The 22,790-nt window shown below is 43.7% G+C and overlaps 1 protein-coding gene across 1 annotated transcript in view; it reads right to left on the bottom strand.

Moving 5' to 3' along the window:
* Window positions 1–3,731: 3,731 nt before the first annotated feature.
* The window catches only part of nrg2b (neuregulin 2b), a 44,131-nt gene continuing 25,072 nt past the window's right edge, over window positions 3,732–22,790 (bottom strand). The window contains 9 exon segments of the mRNA XM_068740347.1: window positions 3,732–4,214; window positions 5,224–5,407; window positions 6,270–6,485; window positions 6,889–7,016; window positions 7,758–7,887; window positions 9,244–9,346; window positions 12,850–12,873; window positions 15,478–15,536; window positions 22,268–22,391. Coding sequence (XP_068596448.1) covers window positions 3,732–4,214; window positions 5,224–5,407; window positions 6,270–6,485; window positions 6,889–7,016; window positions 7,758–7,887; window positions 9,244–9,346; window positions 12,850–12,873; window positions 15,478–15,536; window positions 22,268–22,391 — 1,451 coding nt within the window.

Raw genomic sequence — 22,790 nt, 5'->3', positions numbered from 1 at the left:
GTCCTGAACTACTCTGACATACTTCTCCAATTTCACCTGGTTGGGGCTGTGGGGGCAGCAGGAAGCAAGGAGAGAGGGAATAAATAATGCTTCAGTCAAAACTATTAAATGGGTTAGTGAAACGATTTATACAGCTTTGGCTAGGATCACCCAGGTCTAAATCATGGTCATAAGTGCTGAACGAACAAATCAGATAATCTGTCTACCGCCTGATAGGAGCTGATTTGGTTCAAAGCTGTATATGCTGTAATTAACTGTAAGTTAACATCTTTTTCACATTATAGATTTCAATGCCAACGCTAACGTTTGAATTAATGGAGCAGAGGGATGTTGGGTTTCACCTCAGCCAAGGAAGGTTTTTTTTTAGTTTCTTTGCCATCCATTTTCATTCATTACACATAAACTTAATGACGGATTTTGATGAAACTCGGTTGGAGGGTGTTAAACGTTCCTATAAAGAACACCTTTTTTTTCCTTTGAGCAGCAAGACATGGGACATTTCTTTTATCATACAAAAATAAATTCAAGTACTGAACAGATTCCCAAGAAGAGTGCGATATGTCCAAGGGAAGAAAGATTAAAATTTGTTTTGTTTATTCTGATAATGGGGTGGATCCATATATTTTTCCTTTAAGAAACCAGACATTCGAGAGACGACACATTTCTGATTTGGAAGTTGGTTTGGGGACATTTACTGGAATTGGAATGTTGTGTTTTGGCAGAAGTAGGTGCACTATTGAAGGCCCTTTTTGATTTGATTTTAAATACTAATACGTTAAGCGGTTAGGAGAGTGTACATTGTAATACGTGTATGGTGTCTGTTTGGCAAAATATTGCAAAAAGCTTTTGCATATTTAAATACACATCTATAAAGCCCCACTGTATTCATACTCACATCAAATCTTAGCTTGAATAGGCGATCACATGTTTAGGACGTAGCATGAATAGAGGCATGGAAATAGACCATTACAGTAGCAGACATATGACTTGACATAGGAGTTCTAATAATGAGCCAAGTTTGGAACTTTGGAGTAACACGAAGCAATAAATGGTGCCATCTAGTGTTCTATCTATGTTACATTACGCGTTTACATCAACAAGGAAGTGACAGCAGGTGGAAATTTACTGGTTCATAAACAAAACAACAACAACAAAGGGACAGGACTGTTTCAAAATGGTAGGAATAAAGTTTTATTCTTTATATGAAGGGGCGGTTTTTGGATTTTCTTCTTTTGCAAGTAGAATGTTTTGATTAAACTTGCAAAAAATCTCCTCTAGGATATTCCGAGAATGATGCAGATGAAGAGAAGGGGATTTATTGCTGAATGTTAAAATGAAGACACATTTTTTATTTATTTTCACCGAGTGGAAAAACTATATGCTTGCTTCTTTTTCCATGCACCCAACTACCAGTACCACTAGGGCATGCAGAGGAGAGGAGAGGAGAGGAGAGAAAGTTGGTAGGTAAAAAAGACAAAGGCAAACTGCCCGACAAACACAAACATGGCGGGGGGGTTTGAGTGTAAAAGTGTGTGTCAAATGAGGATTTGTGTCTGTGTGTGTCTCAGTGTGTGCTTCATTATGTGTGAAAGGCATGTGTAAATGTAAAGGGGAGCGAGGGAGTGCAGGGTGAGGAGAAAAGGGGTGGGGGGGGTGTTAACAATTCAGCTAACTCTAGAAGCACACTACCGTCACTTGCAGTATTTCCACATTGCAAATCCCGACTGATTACAGTGAATAGTAAGACAAAACTAGCCAGACCTTAGGGCCATGAACCCAAATGTTTTTGTATATTTCTCGTGTCATTCCCCTGAATCTGAGGGCCGTGTTGCCATTTTAAAGACACTTTCCATGCATCTCCTGCGTGAGAAAATAAATGTTCGACTTTTTTTTTAAATCAACATTAATAGGGACGCTTACTGTATCTGACACCTCATGCAGCGAGCTTGAAAGTGTCCATAAATATCTATTGTGGAAGAGATTCTGACATGATCGGCCCGTTGATCGTGAAAAAAGACATGAGTGTGAGGAGCCAGGCATGGTGGAGAGAGAGATACCGACGCGTAACAGATCGTCCAAAATACGTTCATTCATTAATGGCAAATAAATGCAAATCAAGGATGCAGGAATCAGTATTATCATTTAACAGATTTTGGCTGTGAGCTGAAGAAGAAGTGTGAGACTCAGAAATGTGTGAATCTGCAACAGGTTTTTCCCTTCGGAGCACCGGCGTATCCACAGGGATGAAAGGTGGTGGTGGCTCCAGGACGGAAGAAGACCTGTAAAGTTCCAGTAGGATTACATGAGTAAGAAAATGAAATAAAAAAAAAAATCCTCTTAAACGGGCGCAGCATCCCCCTCTATCGCCTGCAGATAATGAACAGATGTAGCCTACACTCAACATTTGTTTTTATCATCATCATCATCATCATTTCACTCATAGTCAGACTCATAAACTCATATACAGCCTCAACCTTTATACTTCATAAATGATGACATTCCCCGCTCATCCTTTGCTCCGTCAACCGCGAACCGTCAAGCGAATGCAACGTAAGTGATGGACGGATGAACGTCCAGGAGAGGGAGGGCATCTGGCCTGTGGGCGGAGCTGTGGCTGGAGATGACGTGCACTCTCGGCTTTAAGTCTTTTGGCTGTGATGTGATGGGGGGGGGGGGGGGGGGTCCTGAGACACAGTGCGGCTCTAAGCTGCTGGCATAGGAAACAGGTGGGCTGGGCAGTCCACGGGAGGCCGGAGTCAGGCTGGATTACAACTGGATTGGTTTCGGTTGGTTTGGATCGGCAGCTCCCTGGCCAATGACTGCTCGCGGAGGGATGGGCTTACAGTGCAATGGAGCTTCTGGCAGCGTGAGGATCGGTGGGATGAGCACGTCAGTCAAACACGAGACCACACTCTCGAGGCGAAACCGAAGGAGACTTGCTGAGGCGTACATCCAGACACGAACACACACACACACACACACACACACACAGGCACACACACAGCAACCAGCACCAAAGTCATGGCAGCACCCTGGACACCTGTACAATGATCTAGCGTGGCTTTCTCTCACCAGCTTCCTAACACTCCTGTGTTCACAGAAACAACAACAGAAGACCGACAGGCAGCGGATGACGACGGAAATGACTGACGGGATTCATCGAGAAACCCTCAGAGTGCATTGTGTGGATCATGTAAACAGACACCTTTTACACAGGAGGAATCAATATTGCATGATGATATGATCAGACCACCGTTCGAAAAGACGATCTCAAATCAGAGGAAAACAACAAAGCAAAAGGAAGGAAGAGGGTTGGTCTCTATAAAAACAAGGAGTCTTCATAAGAAAGGCTACAAAAACTCAATGGGACCTCCAACTTCAGCGTACAGCAAAAGGCACCACAATATTATTCTATTTATCTAACTTGTGAAAAAATTGGCACGTAATTCTCTATTTTTTTCATCTCTCGTAATGCTGTAAATCAAAAAACTTGACATATAAATACCCCCCCATTATAAAAAAAAGTCTTTGCTGTTAGCTAGTAGACAATTTTTGCAGAAATGAAAATAAATATTTCATTTGTTTAGAATATCTGTCTGTTATACAAAATAAAAATATTTATCCTAGATGCAGGTCTCTCGTCCACTGGTTGTGTGTGGGAGGAGGAGAGTGCGTGGGGTGTGGACGGTGGGTGGGTGGCGGGGCTGGGGGGGGGGGGGGGGGGGTGAGTCTTAAAGTGGCGTGTTGTCAGCCTTGGAGCGATGTGACTGGGAGCCGCGACTCTGCCCGTTGCTCCGTGTGGCCGGCCGACTCAGCCCGCGGTGAGTCCGTGGGTCTGCGCCGGATGATGAACGGAAACCGGGAATGTTTAAGGGCGGGTCCATGTTCATGTTCTGCATACTAAGGAAAGGTGTGCTCTCCCCGTGAGCATCCTCCTCCTCCTCCTCTTCCTCCTCCTCCTCCTCCTCCGACTGGCTGAAGCTCTGCGAGCTGTAGTTCCGTAGGCCCGCCGAACGCTGGGCGATGTGTCCGTTGAGACGGTTGCGTCGTGGGCGGCGCCGACTCCGGATGGGTTCCCGTGAAGAGGCATACTCCTGTGTTGTCTCGTAGGCCTCATCGTCAGGGAGACGGTAGGGGCTGGACGGTAGACTTCCTGTGCTCTCCGTCAGGTAGGGTCGTCGTGGACGTCGGGGTTCCCTGTACAAACTGCCATCCTGAAACATGAAACAGAGTTTACAGGTTGATGCGGAGCGTAGGTTAAATCAAGAAGAGCAAAAAAGAAGGACTTGGACTTGGAAGTTTGGGTTCACTTCTCAACCAAAGAGGCTTCTTCAGTTCTAGATGACTGCTAGAGAGTCCAGACACTTATACTCTGAAACCACCGGGACAATAAGACTCACAGAAAACCATTCTGACAAGAGGATAAGTCGTCACCTCTGAAGATGGCTGGGATTGCCTGGGCAGCATTTCCTTTTGTGGCAAACACTCCCCATTGATAGTCTTAGATACACGCCATGGTTGGCCATATCACCAAGGATAATGAGAAGCAGGACCTACTGCAGGGGGAGGTGAGAGCCTGAGCTGAGGAGAGCTGGGACAAAACGACGCCTGGACAAGAGTCTTCTGACCTGTGGAAGGCTGAACCCTTCTGCACTGAACCTCTCGTCCAGTGTTTATGTCGTGTTCTGCCCAGATCAGCTAATGTCTTCTGTTGGGGCAAGGCTGAAACACTGGCAGGCCTATATCCGCTGTACCAATAAAAAGGAACCCTAACACTGACCCCTGCAGCTGTTGTGACGCACTGAAAGTCACCCTTGAGTCCATTAACCAGAGCGAGTGTTTGCAGATAGTAACATGTGAAATTGCGTTTGTGACAGCGCGACATGGTCCAATGCTGCTTGGAACCGATCACTCCCTGTAAGGTCACCGGGGTGAAGGGGCCTGAAGTCTGCAGAGCCGAAGCACCCAATGCCTCCTGGTATCACTGATGTTGTGTCCAAGGGCAGCAGAGCTACCTTTCTGCTGATTTAAATATATGTGTATTAATCCGCAGCTGAAAATAGTCCTATCAAAGGCACCACTCCACCACTCGGACAGGGAAGGGAAATAAAAACATTGAGAAATGGACTGACATGCTGCTGGTTTGGGTCTTTCCAAAGGATTTACTGACGTATGGTGACTACAGAAGATGTACATGTATCTATGCACTGCCTTCCAACGTACGTCGGGGCTTCGTAGCAGGGGCATGTTGTCGTCTCTGTGGTAGGCAGCAGCGGCGTGAGGCAGGGAGAGGGCGTGGCTTGTGTTTGGTGACGTGACCTGGAAGCTGGGCACCTGGGGTTGCAATGGGGGGTAGTGGAACTCCACGGGAGACAGACGAGCTGGAGTGGTCAGCGCCGACACATACCTGGGCAAAAGAAACAACGGAGAGATTATCGTGGCGTCTGAATTACACGCACCTTCAAATGTCCAGGAGGAAAGCATCTCTCACTGTAATGGCTGAGGAGATCTGTTTAACAGAAAACACCAAGAAACGTGCACACGTGATCTAGAGGAAATTCTGTGATGAGATAGAGCCCCCCCCCCTCACCCTACATGAATGTGGCAAATTCCATAAACATTGCTCAATAATCAACCGAGATATTGAGGAGCTAATTTTTAATCCTCCAAAAATACATTCCTAATAATAACTATCTGTAATATGAATGTTTTGACTATCGGTGGCTTTGCTCCAGAGCCTTTGACCTGCCATTAAACCAGCAGCAGATAGAAGCTGATAGAAACCACCTCCTCCAGGATGCTATTTTCTATTGAAAGGAGCTCATTTGGAATGAAGCTATCCTTAATTTTAAAGCATCTTACTGATAAATGGTTGAATATCCACCTATAGTTGGTCAAGGCATGACCATTTTGGTTGTGTTTCCTGGGGAAGACTCGAACGACAGCTTTGATAAGATCCCTGTTTTGAGGCGTTATGCTGTAATTTTCAGGACATGACTTGAAAGCCAGCTGGATACCTTACAACTTCGCAGGTACAGCGTAAACATATGAGGTTAAAATCCTTACAATCTATTGAGAACTTTCCACTGTATCTTACAGACAAACAAACACCATCAATCCCAAAGCTCATCCGTCTCTCACTGGCAGAGGTAAATATCAATAAGATATTTCTTTATCTTCACTACCATTTCACACAAAGACCTAATTAATGTTCCAGAATAGTACCCACCACTACCCCCCCCCCCCCCCACACACACACACACACACACCTGTCACTGTGAGGCGAGTCTCTGAGGGAGTCGTAGGAATCCCCGTAGTGCATTCCAGGACTGGAAGCATCGGTGCAGCCCCAGTGGGCCGCCCTCCTCGCCATGCACGCCGGGCTGCTGCACTTGCTGGTTCCCACGGAGCTGGACAGCCCACCTGACTGGCAGTCTGAGTTCACACTCTCCGTTCGCTCCATGCTCCACGTCTGCTCCTCGTGTCTAGCAAATGTGGGAGTCGACAGAGCAGGTTTAAAAGGCTTCAACCGTAGTGAGGAGGCAGGAGGATACAAAGGAGGAAGGAACGCTGGGGTATCAAGAAACTCTTCATATTCATTGTCTTTTAAAGCAATCGAGAACTCTATAACAAAAAGCCAGACTCAAATCTCTGCTACACGGCCGACCTGTTAGTGCTGATGAGATTGCACGTTTCCTCTTTATTCGGTTGATATTGTCCAGTCGTGGAACAAAGTCGGACAGTATATTACAAAAGGATTCAAAACAAGCTGAAATAAAAACGGGCAGCATATATTTGACCGGGAAACGATGTTCCTATTACTCTCAAATGTGTCCCAATGACAACTGAGCCTGATCTCCTGGAGACAAATAGCTGGTATGTAGCCACCTGGAGGCGTGCGAGGCAGTGGTCGAGTGGTGCGAGCGGGTTGACATTCGGCTGCCTGCGTAGTTGCCTGCACCTTCAGCTCCGTGACTGATGACACACTCTGTCGTTGGGATGCTCTTGGAAATGTACTGCAGTAAAAAGACGCACATAATAACACAAGTCTCTGAGTACCGTACTTGAACTCTGCTTTTTTTTTTTCCAATAAAAAAAAAACAACACACAGTAAATATAGACACATTATATTTGTGTGCTGAAAATCCTCTCATCAATACATGTATGATGAGAGGCAGACGGTTGCGCCGCCTCATCAGTCCTCACTGCTCTTTATAGTTGCTGAGTCATGCTTAAAGCGTCAGGAGGATGGTAATGTTTTTGGGCCTCTTTTTAACGCCTGAGAGTTACGTGCCGCCACGTCCGGACTCTTCTGTAGGTGCAACAACCTTCTTGGTGGAGTCTGGGTAAAAAAATAACAATAAAATGAATAACCTTGCATCCTGTGAAGTTTGCCTAGGTACGCCCGATTCTTTGACTTGCTCTACTTATGTGGCTACTTTAGTATTAATGGAGAGTTGAGAGCTTTCTGACATAGAAATCCTATTTATAGAGCATTTTGGTTTAATTGAAAGTACTGCTATAGAGTATCAGGTTTATTCCAAGAGAATCTGTACACGCTGACAAAGCGATGGCGGTCTGGAGAGTACAAGATGTGACTACTTCTGGATGCGAGCTAAAAGATGAATTCTTCTTGCTATTGGCTTATTGTTCTAAAACAGAACATTAGCAAACACTGACACCACATTTATGCTCAACCAGCATCTCTAGTAAAGCAAAAAACAACAACAACTTCACATTCAGCTGTTGACACCCACGTCAACCATGGGGATCTCCTCGGGTCCCGGTCCGGGGTGGTTGGGTCCATTGGCCAGCATGCGGTTGGGTTGCTCCATACACTGGTTCTGGTTTTGGTGCAGGTGACTGTGCATCTTCTTCCTCTGCTTCCTGGATGGGTGGCGATGAAAGCAACAACGTGACAACGTGCTAAACCCGAAGCAGCGATTGTGACGAGAGACAAGATCTCCATCTCATTACCTTTTGGCCACTTACTGAAGTTAAGTCATGAGTATTTGGGTCAAATGAATGACCCTCCTGTGACTGCCTACAGACAGAATAAATGCTGCTCTCCTTCTAGATAATGGTGCCAACAAAAGAAACTCAGTGGCTGTTGAGAATTTCCAGGGAATTTGTTTTTCCATTGGTTGCTACTTTACATTTAAAGTGTTTCTCAACCTTTTTGGTTTGTGACGTCTGACCTAAAAGACTCATAAGGAGACTCTTGATGAACTATTTACAACTAGTGCCAACTGTTTTTTATTATTATTATTGAAAATGATGTGTATTGTTGTTCTCTTCATTGCTGCGTCTTCTTCATTGTGTTATTTCTCCAGCCAAACATGGGAGTTATACATCAAAGGATCCCGTTAGGCCTGAGTGTCTCCCTCTCTGTCCTCCATGTTATTCTGTTTTCTCCTACGGCAGCTACAGCGTTCAATAAAATATGAGATGAGAAATAAGCCATGCAATAACACAATAGTAATTTAGTTTTGATCATCATTTGCTAAGTTTATAGTTTGATCTGAAATAAGTGAGCAGTGTGTGGTCACTTGTATTATTTTTTTCTCATCCTTACCCTCACTCTTACAACCATTGTGGGTTGTAGTGCGTTGCCTAGCAACAGCAAATGCTCTATATTTAGTGTAGAAAAACATAATATACATGTAGGTACAGTTAATTGTGGTTGAGCTCAGGTCAGTCGAGGTCGTGGGTACTTTAGGAGAGGTTGTCTTGGTCCAAGTATCGCAAGTTTAAATACTTCAGTGGTTTGGTTTTCCATTTTCAATGCCTTTTGTATTTTGTTTGGATCCTAGCTGGTTGAAGGCGCCAGAGAATGAACTGTCCTGTTACATTTTCTTCCTGTAATGTACAGTGTCCCTACTGTTACACAGACAGAATGTTCACACACTGCAAGTTATCAGGCAAGCAAAGCCACCGATCACTAGCCGAGCGATGCAGCCAGCAGGCTCAATCAGTCATGTGGCCCTGCGGTGGCAGGACAGCTGAGGGCCCCACATGACTAGTTAAGGACTGTCTTCTGTTGTATTAGTTATCAATAGTTCCACTATAGATGCATTTTCTCTTTAAACTACATTGAACAGGTCGTCTAATTCAAATCATCATCATTATGATAAATTGGTCATAGGGGATTTTTTTTTTTGAGGGGGGGGGTAAAACAAGTACACATAGGTAGATTTTGGTGATGACACTGATTTGATTTCATCTTTAATTCAAGACACATACTTGGTTTTGCAGTAGGCCACCACACAAACGATGCCGACCACCAACAGCGCCACGCAGATGCCTGTGATCGTCAGCACCCGCCTCTGGTAGAGCTCCTCAGCCTCTGTGGATAAAAAAAAACCACACACGCACACACACACACACACACACACACACACACATGCATTGCAGACACACATTTCCAACACGGAGGAGAACATGCACACGCACACACAGACACATAGCATGAGCGCTACTCCATCTGTGTTAACTACACCACACAGGTTCCTCACTGTCATCTGCTGCCGTCCTAGCCCCTGCGCTGTCTTTACACATCTGCTGCTCCACCATGCCACACGGCTCTCTGTTTAAACGGTGCTACAGTGTTTCTACAACACAGGAGTAATTCGACAAGCTCAAAAATGTGATGAGTGGTGAACCTACATCCTGACACAGACTTCCTGCTGTCCCTATACTAATTGGTTTACAATGGCCATGGAGATGTAATGCTACAGGTGGCGCTGGAGGGGATCTGAACGCATGCCTGCGTGGATGAGATCATTAAAAGAAAAATAAGCATTGTTCCTGTTCAAAGTGTTAACACCACACCGGCTTGAGATTTGAATTTCGAGGCAGAAATGACTGCAGCTACAACAGCAGGGTGGTCAGTTCGCACCCATCGGTGATGTCGCAAGGGCCCAGGAAACACGCCTACGTCTACGCAGGAAGGTCAGAGGTTAAACCACTGGAGGTGAAACAAAAAGGAGATTATAACGTGTGAAGAAAATATTAGTAGACTAATCTGGTCCCAATTCCAACCAACATTATTTAGTTTGATTTTAATTAGAATTTAATCTCGACTGTTTAGCTTGAAATATTTGACCTCATGTCAGGCTCAGAGTACATGAGTTTTAGAATCGTAAATGATTCTCCCTGAGCTTAGAAATGCACACACTAAAATAACGCTGCTTCACGCACCACAAGGATGTTGTTAAGATTATCATTGCTGAGTTAGAGAGGTGGATTCATCGCCTCAGTGATCTCTTATGAGTTCCAATGGTCAAGCAGACCTGGTTAAGGCCGAGCAGATGCGACAACTATTATAAACACTTTAGCTTGAGTACAAAATAATATTACTAATCATGCCTGGAGGAGAAATATGTTCAACGCTTGTTCTACTCTTCACTGGCTATCTGCAGCAACGTGCAGCTAACATGAGCGTTAGCACTATAATGTTAATCTCGTCCATGGAGGTCAAGTCTGTTTGTTGGATTGTCAGCAGGACAACATGGAGTTCTATGAAGCTCAGTGGGACGATGGACTCTGAGCCAGACCTCATTATATTTACCTCCGCCGAGGAGGTTATGTTTTCTCTGACTGTCTGTTAGCAAGATAACGCAAAACATTCTGGACGGATATGGATGAAACTTTCAGGAAATGTTGGGGATGTTACCAGGAACAGTTGATTAAACGTTGGGGATAATCCAGAAGAGATCCTGGATTCTGAATCACTTTGACATTTTCTGTAACATTGCAGTTAATGGAGCTTCAAAATTTGTTCCACAATATCTCGGTTTATTATTGACCGACGTTTATGGAATTTGCAACAGTCATGTAGGGTGGGGGGCTCTATCTCACCACCGAATTTCATCTGGATCGGATACAGAATGACGTTAGGAAAGAAATATTACACATTAACATTAAAACCCCATTTACAGATTCAAAAATAATTTACAAATACACTTCAACTCTGATTCACTTTTACTTTTCATGGTTGGTGTATAAAGATATCACGAACAATTTAGAACCTTTTGATGATGATCCAGATCACCGTGTGGACGGTGTAAATCCAATTACGAGTGGTATGAGTCTGAGTGCTTTTCTAGTTTGGTGTAGATTTTCATATGAACAAATATTCCAGGCCAATCATTGGTTCAGGTCCCAGATTAGATTTATCTTCTGAATTTTAGGATAAGTGAACTGCTGTACTCTGAGCCCTGTTTTAGTTTAATTATGTTGACTAGAAAAACGGGTGTAACAGTAATCTGTGAAAGACTATGAAAAATATTTGCATATGAAACTGATTCACAAATAATTAACCATATTCTTTTTAAACATACTCTTCACACTTGCTAAATGTTATGACATTTTTGAGAACATCTGTTGACAGATTTGGATGATATAAAACTGCAGTTCAGCTCTTCAGGTCCTAACAGGTTTGTGATTCTGCCTTTTCGATGGTACGTCATCCGTGCGTTCATTCTTCTGGGCCTGTTGTGGTGTAACACTCAGAATGGCAAGCGCAACAACACGATGACAAAGGAAGCAATAAACACAACGAAACATGAGGAGAGGAGGGAGGGAGGGAGGGAATAAAAAGAGGAAAGGTTAAGTGGTGAGGTAGGAAGAGAAGTAGGAACCTGTCAGATGGAAGGAGAGGGAAGGGGATCGATAGGGGAGAAGGAGCAGGACCAGAAGGATGATCCAAACACTGGCCTGACTTTGTCCTCTTATCTACCAAAACAGGATTACAGAGGCCCCGGGTTATTAGTTATGGTCTAATTAAAGTCCGTGTGGACCAATCGTAGTCTTCCAATGTCATAAACCGTCTGTTTGTGATCTTTGTGACGCCGTCGTTTTACCTCACTATTAGGAAACGAGTGGCATAAAACGGCCTTTTCCTGTTTCTAGCTGTGGTTCTTACAGAAACCTGCTTGAAAAGGAGCCAAAATAGATCAGAAAGATGGATTTATGTTAAAATTAATTTTTCTCCTTAAACAGGGCCAGGTGAATCAGAAACTGTTCCCTTTACCTATTTCCTCACCTCAGCTCACCTTTTCCCCTCTCCCCTCCGTCAAACTGTTCACGAAATGCCACTGAAGGGAAGGAAAGGGGGGCAAGGATGGGGGGACGGGGTGTTAGTTTCTAAATAAAGGGCCTCTGTAGGGACTGACAAAGCCTACGAAAGCCTTGGCCCGGCATTGTGTGCGTGTCACGGGTTACTGATACAGAAAGGTAAACGGAAAATGGAGAGGCGCGCTCGCTGGCACAGGGGGGCCAACTGCAATCTTGATTTAGGACCGACGAGCTCTCGGCTCTGACAGAGTCAATCAAGGGCAGAAGAATAAGGACAGACTATGCTGTCAGGGCTTTTGGTCGTTCTTGGCAGCACTTTGCAGAAATACTTGCAGCTTGCATGTTTTTATTCGACAGGCTGCTGAAGCCAATATGCATACATTGCCAAAGCCCAGAGGACGAGCCAGATACTTGTATTTATCGCTGATGTGAAACAGGTTCGGATGTATCGAGGCTGAATTTTGCTCTGATTTGGTGCCCCGATAAACACAACGTGGATGCGCATTAGGCCACTTGCATTGTGTTTTTTGCGCCAACTATGCACCTACTTTCATTGATGCATCCTTCCTGGTTAATTTGTCTCTTTGCATGCAGAGAAGGGAGGTTGTATGTCTTTCATTAAGGAGGTTAGTGGGCAGGAGAAAAAGAGGGACAGGTTGAGGGAGACCCAGTTGTTGATTTTAGAAAGAAGATGGCACAATAATGTGTGAATGTGAGAGGATCTTGGCAAAACCCTTTAAGCACAGCAAAATGAATAATAATGTTCCATACCCATAAATTTAATTCTGAGAAGATCTGCCAGCGCAGAAAGTTGTCACGGCAAAAAGAAAGAGACAGATAGGGTCAGGTGTAATGTCCACTTTAGAGCAAATTTATTACTTCATGCCCTGTATACGTTGAACCAGGATATAAGTTAAGCTGCGCTGTCAGCTACAGCAATTTACTTGTGTAGGGTCCAGTAAGAGACAGACAACTCAGACAGCCTCAGCTCTGTGACCCCCCCCCCCCCCCCCCGAAACGACAGGCAAAAAAACCCTGAACCAAATGAAATCAAGAGGGAGAAAATGAACAAAAGTCAGAAGGAAAGAGAAGCCAACAGGCAGGAAAAGGCATGCAGAGGCAGGCAGGCAGACAGACAGACAGACAGACAAAGACAGCAAGACAAGAAGCCACATCACTTACTGCTATATTTACTAGACCTCATTTCTGGAGTAAACAACATCGGACAGAAATATAAAGAAAAGAAGATAAAAGAAAAATATCAAGAAAACAAAAGATTGAAAAAAAAAAGCAGTGAGTTACTGTCCAACATAAAAACACAGTACAGTTGATGAGGCTGGCACAGCAAATGGGGGGGGGGGGGGGGTGCTGTAACTCATTTGACTAATTGTGCGCCTTTATATTGATCACAGCATACCCCTAGCGTAGCACTTTGTCCCACTGCTGCTGCATAAAGCCGTGCTAGCTTTTCATATGATTTACAGGGACATCATATCAGCTTTCCAAATGTCCACAGATTCGCATGCATTGCTGGCCGTAAAAGGAGACGCCCACATGAAAAGCCGTCCTGTCGTAGCCTTACTGCTCTAAGGTTTGGACTGTGGTTTACTTTTGCACCACTTGAAAAGCACAGCCATAACGAGTCAGCGTGGATTCAAAGCAGCACTTCCTTTGACTGGCTGAAAGAGTATCACAAGGCAAAAATAAAAGCACAACAGCACCAGGAAGATTTCAGGAAGAGCTCAAAATAAATGTTACTAATAGCGTCATATATCCTGAAGTGCAAACTGTCGAACATTATTCAGTGTGTAAACAGGCAAACAACAAAGCAGGACAACATGACAACACGTCTGACACGAGAAGAAGAGGAGGATTTCTCTTTGATCTCTGAGTGATTGCTGGGCCAGTAGCAGGAGAATGACTCCGCCCCCAACTTTATCCCTTTTTCTAAGGGATAAAGGGAGGACAAATGAACCTCCCTTGCATTTTTAAACCTCTGGTTATCATGTGATTTTACCAATACAGAATATACGAGGTCCCGTGTCACTGCCCACGCAATCACAGGAGAGAGCCACATCCGCATCCATGTCATTTAAAGGAATAGTCTGACATTTTGGGGACGCTCCATATATATGTTTCTATAGGTTTGGCATCACAATGATAAATATGACGCTCCAGCTATAAGACCGTTAGCTTAGCTTAACATGAAGACTGAGCAACAGAGGGCAGAATAAGCTACCGGTAAGTTTAAAGACAAAAGAATCTCGAGTCATCAGCCCACAAAACAATCTGGAATCGTACAACCTGAGAAACACACAAATGTCAGCTTTTAAATACAAGTTGAGCAGCAATGAAACAATAAATATGTTATATGTTAATGAGCTTGCAGAGATGCTAGAAGGCCTTTAGCCCCTTCATCCATTGGTGCACCTGTATTCCATCTCAACAAAACAGCTGGCTGCCCCCCCCCCCCCTTACAGTCTCGATTCTTGGTTGTGGTTTCATTTTCGAAACACTACCTTCTAAATAATTAAGTGCACGTCACTAAAATGTCAAACTATTCCTTTGATTTAATTACATTGAGATGAGAATCAAAACACATCAACGTTGGAACATTTCAAGCAGCACTGAGCCCCAGATTAAACCAAAGGGTCCACGGAGGCTCAGGGTTATCACATTCCTGATCACCTTTCATCAAGAAATCTCACATATGAAACTCAATATCAGATAGATATATAACCATCGACACCTTCTAATCCTAATTTAAGATTTAAGACATCGAATATGGACTACAAATCGTATTCATTTTTGAAGCCGATGTCCCTTCTTGAGCGTCAGATGTTCAAAGAATTATATTGACGTGAAGCATCATTTTTCAGTCATGCTCCAAAATGTAAAATCAATCATGGATTTTTTTTTCTTTGTTAAATAAAGGAACATCATACAGTAATAATGACTAACGACTTATATCCCCTCAGTTTCATTTAATTTACTGCTAGAAATTTGAGCGTACATCCCAGCGAAATCAAATAATGTCATTTCTGCATTGTTTATCATGTGAGTTCTGTCTCCTCTGTTTCTTTCTGTGCAGGTGAATAAATTATGGTACAATACTTTTTCCTGGATCAAGCCTCCAGTATGTCATGCTCACTAAATTATAATATCAACTGATGTTTAAAAATCCAAAATACCTCATGCTTAATTTAGAAATAGTTTTGATTCTTATGGCCACCACCACAGAGGAGCCAGGGGAGACGGGGAGAGGAAGGGGTGGAAACAGAGTCGTGCAAACGCACATTCACATACAATCACACACAGAATACTCCCTCCATCCAACCCCTCCGATGTAGCATGCAGCATCTCAGTGAGAAGGAGACAGACAAGAGAAAATGGACATACTGTAGAAACCGGCAATGACGGATTTTTGACAGTGGTCCCCCGTATAGTCATTAGGACACCTGATGGAGGGAAAACAAGACACAGAGGGGAGAAAGGGAGGAGGCGGTGGGGAGGGTTAAAGATACAGAGCGAAGAAAACGGGAGGAAAGAGGAGATCACAGAGACAGAAAGAGTAGGGAGGAAAGAGAGGGGGGGGGGGCATAAGAGAGGAGAGAGATGAGGGATTAGAAACAGCACAATCCACCAACTACACACAGAGAGCGAGAGATGACCTGCATACTCTGACATCACTGCCATTACTCTGACATCACTACTACAGGAAAGACATTGTCACAGTCGTGAAGGTCATGTGAGGTCATGTGAAGGTGGCGCAGGAAGTAGGAGCGATCAAACATAAAGTCTTTAACCTGCGACCCCTCTGATGCTGAAGTGCACGTACGCACGCACGCACGCACACACGTATGCTAGATGGGCTTATTCTGTTTGAATGATTATGTTTATGTTCAGGAAGTTCTTATTTTTAATGAGAGTCCAATATTATTTCAAAATAACAAATAAATGTGACTTGTTAACGTTTCTATTGCAATAAGATTAAGTGGCAAAGATCAAAAGGATGGAGATGTTCTATAGACTGCAGTCAGGTCAATACTAGTGACTACATTCACACTACGCTTGGTTATTTGACCATTATTAACATCAATTATTGATCAGAGCAGCTATGACGAAGTCTAGAAATATATGACATGAATATAATGTCTTATAATAATTAATTTATAAACACTAGAAAAGCACTCAGAGAGCGCAGACCTCCGCCGAGCAGCTCACGCTCCTCCTAACTGGATTTACACCGTCTACATGGTGATCTGGATCATCATCAAAAGGTTCTAAATGGTTCTTGGTATCTTTATACACCAACCATGAAAGGTCAAAGTGAATCGGAGTTGATGTGTATTTGGAACTGATTTTTGAATCTGTAAATGGAGTTTTAATGTTAAAATGTAGTATTTTTTTCCGATCCAGATGAAATTCGGTGGTGAGATAGAGATCCAAGCTCTACGTGACTGTGTCAAATTCCGAGTGCTTTTCTAGTTTATTCGTAAAGTATTTTGTTTGAGAAAAACTATAATTCACTTGCACTTTTAAGACTTGTTGTTTTGCAGTTTATCCTAACTTAGAGGGATAAAAAAGGGGATTCTCTACAATTACTGAAAGAGAAGAGAAAATATTGTCATTTTTAAAGATTTAAATAAAAAAATTTCAATACACATTCATTGCATAGTTTGTGTTTTGCATCTGTGAAATAGCAAATCGTTACAAATTCTGTTTGCAAAATCATTGATCTAAAAAAAAAAAAGAAAGAAAGAAGTAAAATAGTATTGTTAAACCAGTAAAAAACACAGATGTGTAGAACCTGATTACTTAAACACATACAAAGTGTGCAAGCATGAGAATAAATGAAAAGGTTCGGGTATTTCTTGTGCATAAACAACAGTTTACATCCAGCTGCAGAATACGCTGTTCAAACTGACAAAACAACTAGAATCCCCACTGACTCAATGCAACTGGAAAAACAATGCACACATTGATCATTCCAAATATTCCATGCTAAATACTGGTGCTGTAAATACATTATATTATACGAATCCTTACCAAGTATAAAGACAACTTCTTACAGGACCTCGTGTTAATTGCTGTCTTTGAGAAAAAACTATCTCGTGAGTAGAGTGTTTTAAATTCTGAAATGTCTTGAACTGTGTGTTATAATAGGCGCAGTGGCTCTCGACCAGCCAGCAGTAATTGATTTAATATTTTTATTGCCATAATTGATGGGGGGGGGGGGCAGCTTTTACTGCGGCCAGATAAAACATACACATGTTATAGGAAATGAGATTCAACAGCAGTCTACATTACGCTGTAGATGAATGACAGCGGTAGGGTATTATGGGTGTGGCCGCGTTACAGTGATTATGGGATGGCAGGGAGCTCCGGCTCCGATATCCACGCTGTGTTTATCACAGTGATTTAGTATCTGGTCAAAAACGGGTTTAAAATGCAGTTTAAAACGTTTGTCCTGAAAGTTTTAAAACATCTATACAACCGACTGGGTTTCCTTTTCTCCTCTGTCTCACCACCAAAGAGACAACTTGCATTTTGAATCAATTACAGCGAAACCCCCGCAGAAGAGCCCACTCAGCAATTTCCCATAGAGTTATAAATAGAGCAGAGTGGGTGAGGTGGAAGACTCCCAGAAGCAGTCGAGCCGGCAGAGCTTTCACTGTACAGCCTTTCTTGTTTTCCCCTCTCTGCTTCTCATTTGGCCTCACTCTCTTCCAACCCCCCCCCAGACTGTACTGTTTATCAGTCCAGTAGAAGGTAAACCTTTTGTTCCACCTATCTGAAGGCAAACAAAGCCTGGGATTCATTTTGTTTCCTGTATTATACAAAGGCTCATCAAATTAAAAAGGCATCTGTGCTCATGGCATTTGTAGATTAGATTAAATGTAAATCGACTTTAGTGATTCCAAAGGGGGGGGGGGGAAATGTCATTTTTAACCTATAGCTGGAAACACAATGCGAATGCTAATGCTCCATTCGGCGACCAGCAAAGTTGGGATTACGTCAGAATCAGAGCTATTTGCAACGCTGCACTGACGGCTACAACAAATGTTGAAAGGAGCGTTGAGTAAGCGAGACGCTGAGCTTGGCCTGCCAACAGCGAGCCAGAGGGCATGTGTGTGTGTTCTGATCTCCACTTACAGAGATAACAACATTCTGTTTGAGCCAGGGTGCCGTTCTGTAGGTACTGTCGTCCACAAATACGCCGCACATTTCAGGGATATTAAGTTGTTGTTTTTCTGCACTGATTTTCAGCTTGTGAGTGTCTTGACGTGTGGATTTCAGTAGGTAACCTTATTTACATTCTGTTATCCACTGGCCCAAAACGCACAGACCAGCAAAGGATGAGAGGCTGCCTGGGCGGGCCGTTAACTGCTGCTACTGTTCTATCCTTCTCGGCTGCTGTAGCTCTTGCAACATGCAGTGCGTCCATATTTAATACAATCACGCACATTTTCTACCCCTAGACTTCTCTGTACCGAGCTCACAATGTCTATATGCACCCTCTCAAACAAAGTTTTCTGCTTGTCAGCACTATGAAAAAAAAATATATCCCCATTTATCCTTCAGCAATGACCGGAAGGTATATCAGATGAGAGATAGCGAGAGAGAGAGAGAGAGAGAGAGAGAGAGAGAGAGAGAGAGAGAGAGAGAGAGAGAGACTGAAATGTATAATGGAAATGCAAATGTGGAAACAAAGAAGAATGTAAATGTAGAACAGACTCCAGAGGATCTTCAGGATTTCTAGCAGATCCATCCACAGCAGCAACAAAGCTTTTGATCATGCACAACTACAAACACCGTCTGTTATCGACACGGTGATGCACTCGTGCCCCCAGTATGTGCGGCAAGATGGAACTGAAGGCTTGTAGCCTTTGGTTTACAAAAAACACAAAACGCAAAGTGGAAAATAATTGTTTGTTGTACTTTATCTTACAACCACTGGCATAGTTCACCAGTTAATGCACACCACATGCACGTGGCAAAACGCTGCCAATTTACACCTTTTGCCCATTAGCATAGGGAGCTACAGGCTATAATGTTATAACACCCCTCAACCTTGAACATCTTTACTGGGAAAACATCCTCCCACTGTAATTTTGGTTAAAGGGCATTATAAAAAACAAACAAACAAACAAAAAAAACAGAGACGCTACAATTACTTTCTACGAGCCCTGCTCCCCACTCCCCGGGCTGATGAATGCGTGTGAGTCATGGAAATATGCTCTGGATATTTGTCAAGATGTCTGAGCTGACTCTGCTGAACCGGAACAACACAAACCGTGACAGAGAAAAGAAGAGGGAATGGAAGGAGGGCCCAACAGAGCAGGATGATGGCGCCGCAGCCGCGTGTTCATCAGCGGGAGATAGTTTCAAGAACGCAGGAATGACATGTAATTCTGACCAGCCTTAGGGTGCGTTCCCACTGCGCGGTTTGCTCCCTTTAAAACGGACCAGAGTTCCTTTTCTCGGATAATCCGCTCCGTTTGGGCCAGTGGGAACGCGCAGCCGGACTCTGGAGAGGATCAAAAAAGTCCGCCTGAAAAGGAGGGTCTCGGTCCCTTTCGGCGGAGCAAAGGACGGAGCAACGTACGTAGTGACGCTCTACGCGGTGCGTCTCCGGTAGAGGAAGTACAGCGAGCACTCCAAGCTGCTCCAAAAAAAATAAAAGTGGCGAAATATGCACTGCTGTGTGTAGATTTCATTAACTAAATATGCGTTATAATACTTTAATATTTTTTTCCAAACCAGCTACGTATCACCGGTAACTGATGCGACTTCTCCCCGCAGCGCCACAGAGTTTTAACACAGCCCAGCGCGGAGCGGAGAGTCAGCTGTTCGGCAGAGCGATAGTTTTTCATTCCGTTGTTCTGAACTGATCCGGACACTTTACGGATCCCCAGCGACTTTGTGTTTGTTAAAAACGACTAGTGTTGTGTAACATTTATGATTTGGGCCAGAACTAAAAGGGGCGGGACTTCCCCTTCTACTTTGTCCAATCGACGAGCGCCCCTTTCAGCCACGCGACGTTGCTCTGAAAGTTCGTTCCGTGTAGAAATCACAGTGGGAACGCAGACCTTTCAACGAATTATAAATGCAGGAATTTGCTCCCAAAGGAACCGAGTCCTCTTGGCGCAGTGGGAAAGCACCCTAAGAAACAAGGTGTTGGGAGACCATCATTTTTCGGTTGCTTCTCGCAACCTCACTTCTCAAAGATGAGTCGGCACCACGATCCTGTCAAATTTTGCAGCTGTTAGAGATCTACAGAGAAATCAAATCACTTATTTAAAGTAGAGCTAATACTTATCAATACATTAGCTGATTGCTGAGCAATGAGCTTAGCTGGGGCTGGTGATAGATGATCAATCAGTGACCAACACTAATTTAGCTTTGCAGGCGCTCTGATAGCTGAGTATCAAGAGAAAAGGACGGAATCGCCCGACATCTTACGACAGTTAGAGTCTTGTGTCTTGTGTCCGCTCTGCTTTACTGCATGGCTGCCCTCAGTCTGTAAAGTGTGTGTCAGTGGCCAACAGGCCACACTTAATACAGTATATTAAGTCTGTGGAGGCTCTTCGTCAACTTTTTACACCTGTTAAAACTCTTACTGATCAATACTGTGGTGTGCAGGTTGACAAGAAAGCAATCCAAAACACACTTTTGTTGGATGTAAAGACAGAAATATGTGTTTAATTAGCACCATGTCAGATAACAAGACTGAACCTAAAACAGGGGTGGGCAAACCTTTTGACTCGCGGGCCACAATAGGTTCTAAAATTTGACAGAGGGGCCGGACCAAGAACAGGTGGATGGAGTATTTGTGTGAGCTAATATAAATGACACATGAAAGCTATTGCATTAAAGGATTTGGCCTTTTACAGGCAGCATTACAGGGAAAAGGTCAAATGAATGAGGTTTAATTATAATACAATTTTATTTAATGTAATATAATTTGGACAAGTTTGGCGGGCCGGATTAAAAAGACCAACGGGCCGCATATGGCCCCCGGGCCTGGGTTTGCCCATGCCTGACCTAAAACATATTTCGCATCTGTAATTTTTTTAAATATTTTTTATTCTCATTCATATAAATGCATTTAAAAACCGTTCGTGTTTCATTGCCTTGCTTTGCTTTTAAAATGGCTCTGATTGCTATATATATAATTGATCGAAGCAGACCGTCAGCGCTCTGCACACGGCTCAAACAATTAAAGGCGCATCCACCTGGCTGGGTCATCACTAAATCTTAAAAGCTTAATGGAACATCCTGAAGTAATGCAAACTATGTTGACCAAGTGGATATTTCTACTTCCTGATTCAAATGAATATGCCGCTGTCAGGGTTCTGCAGCTGATCTGTTTGAATCAGGTGGAAGCAGGGAAACATCTAAAGTTTGCTCAGACGTCCTTATTCTAGTTCTACATAAACCTGTTGCTGCTACCATTATAAACCAATGACAAATCTGACCTGATTTACTGGACAGAACAAAAGAGTAGGCAGAAATAACACAAAACTGCATTCAGAAATACATTTTGATTGTCCATTCACTTTCATCCACATTAATCATATTCTAGTTACATTTCTACACTTCTTTTTTTTTTTTTTTTAACAGAACAGTTGCAATTTTCCAGTTCTAGGATTTGCTAATCCTGTCTTCTACCTCTCTGCTTTGATTCTGCATCTGAAACTGCCTCCTGTGGAGGCCTGGCTTTGGAGGACCACTGCCCTCAATCCTCTAAATGAAGGGGAGCCTTCATGAGTGGGGTAACAGGGACCGGGCCTGAGTATCACCAGTGTGGTATGCAAAGCCATTATCAAATATTCAGTCATTCAGACAAATTCTCTCACGCTAGCAATCAGCTTATGAAAAATACAGATTTTACAAACAAGACTTGCAATGCAAACAAGTTAAAGTCTTCAGTTGCTGCTGCTCTATGAAGAGAAACGTTTCCTAAGGTGACAGACATTTTCTAAAAACTGCAAACAACAAATCTTTGAAAAGCGTGCACAGTGAGTGGCTAGTTGGGCTGCAGGTGCATGAATGTGTGGAGGGTGCAAACAGGGAATAGAAGACCAGGTGGTGACACCGCAGAGACAGAGAGGGGAGGGAGGAGAGAGGGGGGGTGGGGGGTGATGACTGAGGGGAAGGGAGGCAACTGAGCAACAAAACTTACTTGCAGGACAGCTGGTTAATACCATGTATGAAGTAACAGTCTCCTCCGTTGACACAGTAAGCCTTCTCTGAGTCGTTGCAGCGCCTCACGTGACTCACGCCCGGCAGCGGGGTGGTGGCGGTCACTGCGAGGACGACAGTCACACAGGGAAGACATGCACACATTTCTCAATGTCACGCCTCTGTAAAATAGCAAGTGTGCAAATGTTATGGCCGGCGTAATAACGCACGTCATATACCTCGCTGTGCCACATACCTTTAAGACCTCCTCAGTGAATTTCAAAGAGCTTAGTGTGACAAATCTATCTGCATTCTGTGCATTAGTCACTCTCCCGTGCTCGCTGCAGCGCTGCAGCTCAGCTTCTTGGTTTTGTGAGTGGAAAGGGCCGAATTCAGAGCGGCACACCTCCTCCCACAACCCTCCCTAAGAATGTCTTCTCCCTTTCAAACTCTTATAGGTATATGTGCGAGTGATATATACCCCTTCTTACTGTTCTGTAAATACTCGGTTCTCTTGTGGAACA

This window comes from Brachionichthys hirsutus, chromosome 6 (genome assembly GCF_040956055.1).
Source record: "Brachionichthys hirsutus isolate HB-005 chromosome 6, CSIRO-AGI_Bhir_v1, whole genome shotgun sequence".
Taxonomy (NCBI): Eukaryota; Metazoa; Chordata; class Actinopteri; order Lophiiformes; family Brachionichthyidae; genus Brachionichthys; species Brachionichthys hirsutus.
This window is presented reverse-complemented; position numbering and strand designations above follow the sequence as displayed.